Source organism: Vicia villosa, linkage group LG4 (assembly GCF_029867415.1).
Source record: "Vicia villosa cultivar HV-30 ecotype Madison, WI linkage group LG4, Vvil1.0, whole genome shotgun sequence".
NCBI lineage: Eukaryota > Viridiplantae > Streptophyta > Magnoliopsida > Fabales > Fabaceae > Vicia > Vicia villosa.
The window spans coordinates 146,824,854-146,834,690 of NC_081183.1; the positions used below are offsets into that span (position 1 = coordinate 146,824,854).

General features: G+C 38.5%; 1 protein-coding gene across 1 annotated transcript; it reads left to right on the forward strand.

Annotated features, from left to right (window-relative positions):
• The first annotated feature begins 3,687 nt into the window (after positions 1-3,687).
• LOC131599884 (uncharacterized) lies at positions 3,688-7,286 on the forward strand. Its single transcript, XM_058872126.1, has 2 exons — positions 3,688-4,217; positions 6,374-7,286. The coding sequence occupies exons 1-2, from the start codon at positions 4,144-4,146 to the stop codon at positions 6,918-6,920; spliced, it is 621 nt and encodes a 206-aa protein (XP_058728109.1). The 5' UTR covers positions 3,688-4,143; the 3' UTR covers positions 6,921-7,286.
• Positions 7,287-9,837: the final 2,551 nt, after the last annotated feature.

The following is a 9,837-nucleotide window of genomic DNA, read 5'->3' on the forward strand; positions in this document are numbered from 1 at the left end:
TCACTCCAATAAGCCATGTCTCTTACGTATACAAGGGGCATGACATGTTTTGCCCAATCAATCTGGGGCAATCAAGTCAAGATTCGAAGAATCTCTCAAAATGCCAAAAGTCAAAGGCATTCATCCCAAGTGGACTTCAAACTATTTCCCGATCAATCTGGGGCAATCAAGTCAAGATTCCGAGAATCTCTCATGGATGCTCGAACAATCAGGGGCATACATCCAAGTATATCTAAAGCTAGTCCCCAATCAACATGGGACACTGTCTTGAGCCTATGATTACTGGGGGCATATCGCCCATAGTGTACATCTCATAAAGCCCTCGCGAGGCGAATCTTTCCAAAGATCCTACTAGCAGGGGCAAATCTATGCAAGTCTAGTTTTACATCTTTATCAAATACTCAGTGGCATGTCCTAATCAAATCCAGGAATGGTAGTCACTATAATACTGGGGGAAATATTCAAGGCATCTATGCCCTCCCGCAATTCCGATTTCACAAAATCATATCCCCACAGAACAATCCTCTAGAAGATATCTTCAAACATACTCGGCCCGACAAAGACATGGCTCCCCAACAGAGTTTACATCTTCAATACCACCTGTTCTCCGACACTTTGCTCTTCTCCAACATGATTTATTAATATCCCTAAATCAGGGTACATCAAACTACTGTTCATCCCCAAACAGAAATTATAAATCCCCAGCTGAGCATCTTCAAGACGAAATCCAAACTACAAAGACTTGGAGATTTATTGTCTCGACTAAATCATATTTGCATACCATATGACACAAACATATTCATACATCGCATACATCACTATATAACAAATCCATAACATACAAAGTTTCTCATTTATTTTGAGAGACTCATTACATAACACATGCATCATGACATAAGAAAACTAACCTTTACTTTTCAGGATATTACTGTCTCTACTTTCAAGAATTAAGTCGATACCTTTGACGGTTCCTTAATAATCTATCTCCAGAGTTAAGTCGACACCTTTGACGGTTCCTTAACAACCTTCCAGAATTAAGTCGATACCTTTGACGGTTCCTTAATGATCTATCTCCAGAGTTAAGTCGACACCTTTGACGGTTCCTTAACAACCTTCCAGAATTAAGTCGATACCTTTGACGGTTCCTTAATGATCTATCTCCAGAGTTAAGTCGACACCTTTGACGGTTCCTTAACGACACACTTCAGATATAAGTCGACACCTTTGACGGTTCCTTATACAATCCATCTACATATCTGAGTCGATACCTTTGACGGTGCCTCAATGATATGCTTCAGATATAAGTCGACACCTTTGACGGTTCCTTATACAATCTATCTACATATCTGAGTCGATACCTTTGACGGTGCCTCAATGATATGCTTCAAAGTTAAGTCGACACCTTTGACGGTTCCTTAACAACCCACATCAAGAGTTAAGTCGACACCTTGGACGGTTCCTTAACGACGTATTTCAAATTTAAGTCGATACCTTTGACGGTTCCTTAAATAACCCAACACATACTTGAGTCGACACCTTTGACGGTTCCTCAACATTCAAACAAAAAAGAGAAGACGGCAAAAGCAGAAATTTCGCAACAATCCATACTCCAACAACTATCAGATGGCATCTACAAGCCCATCTCCGACAAAAAGTCCCAACTGCAAATAGGGCAAATTTCTTGGTATTCTAGTGTTCAATCATCTTCCACCTTCAGATACCGACTGACACACAAACCACTCTACATCTTCAGGTTTAAGATAATTGAACAGGGGCAGCTGTCATACCCCAAAATTTGCCCACATATATTTACGATGGCCACTTTATTACGAATAAAAGTGATGGGGCGTTTGGTAAGAGTGTAAGGTTTGCGAGCGCGAGCTCCCGAGTTTGAATCCCATTTACTGACATTTTTTTTCTTCTTTTATTTAGTTGCTAACTCTAGTTTTAATTTTAATTTTTTCATTTATATTCAAAAATCAAAAAAATAAGTTTTTTAATAATTTAATTTTAATTTTCGTATTTATTAATTAAGCAATTTAAAAAAATATTTATTTTTTACTTTTTGTCATTTTATGCACTTTTTAGTCAAAAAAATTCAAAATACAAAAATATTTGATTGATTTTATTTTAGGACAGTTTTTATCAAAATAATTATAATTTGAAGATCAAATCAAATTTGATTTCAAATTTTAATTATTATTGATTTTATTTTATTTTAAGTTTAACCTAATTTTGTCTTATAAATACTAATCTTATTCTCTAACTTGAGGGACGAATCCTAACCTAACCAACACTCTCACGTTAACCTCTCACAACAAACTTTGAAACCACTCTTTCACGTAACATTCCTGCAGCAATTCGTCAACTTTTAGTACCACAAAGAAGACAAAATTTCAAGAATCAAAGTAAATATACAACATTGGCCTTTTTTAATGAAACTCGGTCTAACCGAGTCGGATTCGAAGAACAAGGTTTCTCACAGCCGTGAACCTGGCCATCACTCAACAAAACTGTAACCGTAAACCAACGCTTCATCATCACGCAAGCAGACAACAAGAAGCAATGTCCCTGGAAAAATTCTCCTTTAACTCCACAACATGATTAATTCAATTACAGAAAAAGATCTCTTCACCAAGGTACATCAATAACAAACTGAAAAATGATTGATAACAATATTTCTTGTTGTTTTTCAGGATAGACGGGAAGAATAAGAGGCAAATCGGTGAGCTGCTAATGATACCAATCGGAGAAGATGATCCACGCTGATTAACCGACACTCAAATCGGCATCTCCGACGAATCCGCAGCTTCATCAACGATCAACACTTCGTAACGGATACGCTCACGGCAACACAACATCACTGGCGCTGTTAGAGAGAATATTAAGGAAGCAGAAGAAGCACAAAGTCGTTACCGCCGCGGACATCGTCAATCAAAAGCGGGATCGAGATTGAATCGCTGTTCATACCGGAAGTTTCACGCTACCGCCGAATCCACCGGTGACGCTCACAGCCTCACGCTTAGACCACCCGCAGACCCTCAACCGCCACCAGCTCCGCCGCACCGCATCCTCAAGCCACCGCGAAGGGGGCGAAACCGGATCCAGCCACTCTCTCCGACGAACGCGACAATCCTGATACCAGTCGTATAACTCCACTGCCATCTGCAGGTAAGCCATTTTATTTCAGATTTTATGATGTTGTTTAGGCTTGATTTAACTATTAGGTGTTGAAGTTTGTGGTTTGAGAAGAAAGAAGAATTCTTCTTTTTGAAAAAGAAAGAAGAAGATATGTGTTTTACGGTTTCACCGAGGCATTGAGTACTGTATATTATTTTGTTTTCTTAATTCTCCTTTTAACCAATGCCACTTGTCACTATGTTCTCGGTCGGTAATGGTAAAGTAAAAAAAATTAAAGAGATAGCATACAGAGTGCTACGTCTTTCCCTTGCCATATCTAATGTTAGTTTTTCTTTTTTTTTGTTCAATTTTAATTAGAATTTAGAATTAGGTTCTTCTAGGAATATCAATTGGGCCTAAAGTTTATCACCTCTTATTTACACACTATTTTGTTTAATTTTGTTATCTAATTTAAGTTATTTAACTACAAAAAAAAAAAAAAAAAAACATTGTTTTTAATACTACTTAACTTTTGTTAAAATTTAATATGGATTTCTAGATTTTCTAATTTTGTCCATACTTTATACTTTTCTCATCTATTATTTTTACGCGTCCGTACTAACACCTTCTTGTTTTTGCGAGGTACTACCATCGTGAGTATTGGATTGTTTTGCAGAATTCATAGCTTGTGCATGCTTCAGAGTTCCTCCGACTGCAAACCATATCAGATCAAATCAAAAGCTAAGTCCTATTTCGTATTTATTTTAAATAATCATTCTATTTTGTTTTTATCAAATCAGGGTTAAATTTAATTGCCATTGAATTAGCCATACACTCTGCTTCCTATTATTTCTTCTGTCAATTCTTAGATGATCAGAGTCAATGCTTCATACTCGAGGCAAACCTTTGCCCACCAACCCTGTCAGGGCGAATGCCAAGCTAAGTACTCTTCATTCATTTACTTTTAATTTCTTTATTCTTTTGTTTTTTTAGAGTTAATAAAGTTTGCCTCCGAACCTGATAATGCACTCACCCTCTTTTGTTTGCCATTTTTCCCACCTTTTCAGGGTTTGTCAAATGCCAAAGCTACGCCATGGGTAACCCTAAACCCTAAATATTTTCTTGTTTTCTTTTATTATTACTTGTGTCAAACCCTGATAAGGGATCCGCTGGTTACAATTTCCCGCCCCCTTTATTGCTTTATATTATTGTGTGGTTAGTAATTTAGGGAGTGCAAGATTGTAATTAACCTAGAATCACTAATTTACAAGATAATATATTGAATTAACCACGTGATTGTTGCACACACACACCCTTTTGGGGTAACCTCTCTGTTGCCTTGTTGCCTGTTGCCTGTTGCCTTTGTGTTTTTGCAGAATAAGCTATGTCCCTCGAATTTGAGGATACCTCAGCCCTGCTGCCTCGATAATAAAAGGTCATGCGACCCTAAATGATGCTGCCTTCGATACACAATTATGACCTCGACCCTCGGATGTTGCCTACGGAAAATGGCTGAGGTATCTTCTGGTTGCCTAACGAAAAATGGCTTATTCTGATCCTTGCCTTAGATTACCTGCCCTTCTATGGCATGGGACAGTCTTATGGCAAAGGATGCTTCGACGACCCTTCAACCTCCAAACGAAAGGCTTCCTGCCCTCTTATGGCAAGGATAGATCCTTTCATTCTGAAAGGCTAAAAAGAGACCTATCATCTGAGTTTAAGGTAATTGCCCCTAATTGCCTTGCGATGCTCATCTTTAATATTCTTTCTCACAATTCTTCGAAAACTGGCTACGCTCATTTACGAGCTAAAGTCCACTTTTTCCTCTTTCATCTACATTTTCTGAAAACGAGCAAGCAAAGCAATTAAGAGCCCATGGAAAACCATGGATGCAAAGGGTGCCTTACACCTTCCCTTTGCATAAATTACCCCCCGAACTTAGATTTCTTAAAAGGTTTTTTTCTGTTTCTTTTTGCCTTTCCGAATATTGTTTGGATAAAATAAAAGTCGGTGGCGACTCTTGCTTACCGCGACATTTCGATCGATAAAAAGTCAGTTCACCGTATTACAGAACTGGCGACTCTGCTGGGGACTTTCCGATAAAAGAGGGGTTACCTTAAAAGTTTAGGATTCACTTAAATGTTTTCTATTGTTTGTTTTGTTTGTTTTATTTTTCAGGGGCGTTTTGGGAAAATTAAAGGACGAATCCTATTCCCGGATTCAAGAACACCTAAGTTTAGGAGTGGCATAGTCATGGCGACCTCTTTCACATATGTGGGAGATGAGTCAATATGAAGTTCACACTTGAGTTAGGACTCCATAGCATATGCACACCTTTCTCAAATGAGGGAGGTCTATGTATGTGTCTGTGGGTGCGCCGGAGCTCAAGGACCTTTAGTTACCCTTAACCCATCCTGGCCTTTAGGAACGTAGTGGGGGGACTACTCTTGACAAATGTTAAGAACTAGTCGCTACCCGATGCTACAATTCAGATAGGTTCTTTCTCAAAGTATCATTGCATGGTGCGAATGCATCATGTCCGAGGGTGCTTTAGAAGGGCTGACAATTCTGGATAACTTGTAGAACCCGTTGCTGAAATCTCCTTATCCATAGAAATACCCTTGGGAAGGACACCTGATCAGACTCCATGCAAGCCTTAAGTCAAAAAATTGTGTGACTTGTGTGACTTGTTTGTGTTTGCTACTAACCTTTGTTCTTTGCAGGTTTTGTTAAAAGGACGTGTTTGCCCTTACTATCTCACACTATGCCTAATGAATTGCATTCGCATAACATTCATGACATCATGACATCATAAGCATAACATGATTTAACTAACCCTTTCAAGGATCTTAGGGATTTAGGGCACACAATTTCAGGTGCCCTTATCAAAGGTTGATCTCCTAATCAAGGGGCAAGAGGATTTACTTCCCCCTGGCCACATACCTTCCAATTCAGAGATCCAGTACCTATCAAGGGGCAAGAGGATTTATTTTCCTCTGGCCACGTATCTTCAAATTCAGAAGTATCCTGAATCAGAGGCGATGACCCACTCGATATGGTGAGCTTGATTCTTAAAGAAGGACGCTTAAAAATGAAAGCCAAGGTTCTTCAGACGAAGCTGTGACTGATTAAATTCCTAAAGTTGCTAACTAAATTCCTTAAAGATCCTTGAAAACATTTCATTTGCATTCATAACATTGCATAACAGGTTTCCTATGATGGGTTTCTCATCCTTCCTCGCTGTTTATTTCAGCATCATGAATCTCGAACAATCAGTTAAAAATCTCCAAGCTCAGAACAACCAATTCCAAGAGATGATCTTTAACTTGGCCAAGGGGCAAGAAGAACTAAAGGCACTTCTGATCGAGAAGGAGGAGGATCAACATAGGCAACAAGATGGTCAAGGTAAATGGAAATCCAAACCCAAGCGATTATTCACTCCGTTGCACATGCCGATGTCTCAAGTTCTGCAACAACTGCTCAATCAGAACTTGATAACTCTATTGCCTCCATATTCATTGCCTACTAATCCCGCTCCTGGGTATAAGTATCATGCGAGATGTGCTTATCATTCGAATAGTCCTGGTCATGATACAAAGGATTGTGGACCGTTGAAACACAAGATTCAAGACTTAATTGATGAAAATATCATTGACTTCGACTCACCTGAAGAACCTCGCATGACTAAGGTTGTGTACAATCGGAAAGGTCGCAACGAACACAATCAATCTGTGAGGACATTTCTGATCTCTACACCAGTTCCACAACAAAGATGCAAGTCAGATACACCTAGGCGTTAATTCACAAAAATCAATATGACGCTGGCTCAGGCATTACGACACTTGTTGAAGTTAGAGTTGATTACTTTGAAGGACCCTCCGAAGAACCCTAGTACTTCTTATTCTCGTTATAATCCTAATGCAAGATGTGCATATCACTCTAATAGTCCTGGACATGACACTGACAATTGCTGGACATTGAGGAACAAGATTCAAGATATGATCGATGCTGGTGAAATTGAATTCCCTCATCCCAAGACCCCCGCAGTGATCAATGCTCCCATTCCTGGTCACCACAAGATTGATTAATGTTTAGAAGGATGAACTTTTTAGATCATTAGATTCACTCTCATTTGCAATTTCTATTCTGTTTGTTTAAACACTCCAATTATGATAGACATTATTTGTTTTAATAATCATCATCAGTGCATTGCATATGTTTGTCTTGAATAAATTATTTCGCTATCACTCTTTTTAAATTATGTCGTTACTCTGCATATGTTTTGTGATACTCAACTCCTGCTAAGCTGTAAGCCTTTTAAGGGAGGATGACGAAAACGATACCGCAACTTCATACAGTATACTTTTGAACGGACTATGCTGACGATGTACAGGCATTGTTTCAATTCCTAAACAGTGGAGATATAAGGATGCTAATCCCTCGTCAACCCCTTTGAGCCTAAGGCGTAGGAGTTTTATTTCTTGAAAATTCAAAATCTTTGATTATAACCTGGGGCAGGGTAGTTCTCAGTTAATTTGGCTGTGCATTCTATTTTAAGAGAACCATTCAGTACACCTTTCAACAAAGGTTTCAATCATAAACGTTCGACCATACACATCAAAGAGGTGTTGGAGATGTCAATCAAAAGACAATGATGGTTCATCAATCATCAAGCAACGCAGTCAATATCTTTCAAAAAGAAAAAAAAATGAAAAAACATATATACAAAGAAAAGCCTGCTAAGTCAAAAATCAAAAAGAAGACTTAGGCAAAAATCAAGGCATCTCGCTGACTGTAAGCTCAAAATAGACAGTTCAGGCAAAAGTTAGGGATATCAAAAAGATGAAAAAGAGAGAAGTCAATAAATTCTTGAACAACTCAAAGTTGTGACTACCAAAAGGAAGAAGTGACTGCCATCTCAAAAGTTCTCTTTGTTTGCGAACCATCAACATTATCAAAGGCGCAAATCCAAAAGTCTCTTGGAACCTGAATGCATAAGTCGAACCAACTGAGCTTAGGAATGAAGAACATCATAAAGAAGGGGATGGGTATAAATAAACTTTGAGCCTTTATCTTTTGTTTCTTAAAACCGTGAACCAAGCCACGTTACAACCCTTGAAAGTCCTAACTGAAGCATGGTTAGTTCGAAAGCATACTGTCACCAAAAAGGTATCCCGACTCCTTAAGGTTTACTAAAATGCTGAGTAGATATTTCGCTTCTACAAAAAATAGCATGTTTTACAAATATCACGCTTTCACATCTCTTGTTTTAATGTTTTTTTAAAAACTCAAGACAAACGTATGCATTGCATCTCATGAATTCATTATTAAACATATTCTGCTACGTAATTTCAAATGTTAGCATCAGAATAAATTTGCACAGGGTATGGCTAATGACTGAAAGTTATCCCGACAAACAAAATCACTCCAATAAGCCATGTCTCTTACGTATACAAGGGGCATGACATGTTTTGCCCAATCAATCTGGGGCAATCAAGTCAAGATTCGAAGAATCTCTCAAAATGCCAAAAGTCAAAGGCATTCATCCCAAGTGGACTTCAAACTATTTCCCGATCAATCTGGGGCAATCAAGTCAAGATTCCGAGAATCTCTCATGGATGCTCGAACAATCAGGGGCATACATCCAAGTATATCTAAAGCTAGTCCCCAATCAACATGGGACACTGTCTTGAGCCTATGATTACTGGGGGCATATCGCCCATAGTGTACATCTCATAAAGCCCTCGCGAGGCGAATCTTTCCAAAGATCCTACTAGCAGGGGCAAATCTATGCAAGTCTAGTTTTACATCTTTATCAAATACTCAGTGGCATGTCCTAATCAAATCCAGGAATGGTAGTCACTATAATACTGGGGGAAATATTCAAGGCATCTATGCCCTCCCGCAATTCCGATTTCACAAAATCATATCCCCACAGAACAATCCTCTAGAAGATATCTTCAAACATACTCGGCCCGACAAAGACATGGCTCCCCAACAGAGTTTACATCTTCAATACCACCTGTTCTCCGACACTTTGCTCTTCTCCAACATGATTTATTAATATCCCTAAATCAGGGTACATCAAACTACTGTTCATCCCCAAACAGAAATTATAAATCCCCAGCTGAGCATCTTCAAGACGAAATCCAAACTACAAAGACTTGGAGATTTATTGTCTCGACTAAATCATATTTGCATACCATATGACACAAACATATTCATACATCGCATACATCACTATATAACAAATCCATAACATACAAAGTTTCTCATTTATTTTGAGAGACTCATTACATAACACATGCATCATGACATAAGAAAACTAACCTTTACTTTTCAGGATATTACTGTCTCTACTTTCAAGAATTAAGTCGATACCTTTGACGGTTCCTTAATAATCTATCTCCAGAGTTAAGTCGACACCTTTGACGGTTCCTTAACAACCTTCCAGAATTAAGTCGATACCTTTGACGGTTCCTTAATGATCTATCTCCAGAGTTAAGTCGACACCTTTGACGGTTCCTTAACAACCTTCCAGAATTAAGTCGATACCTTTGACGGTTCCTTAATGATCTATCTCCAGAGTTAAGTCGACACCTTTGACGGTTCCTTAACGACACACTTCAGATATAAGTCGACACCTTTGACGGTTCCTTATACAATCCATCTACATATCTGAGTCGATACCTTTGACGGTGCCTCAATGATATGCTT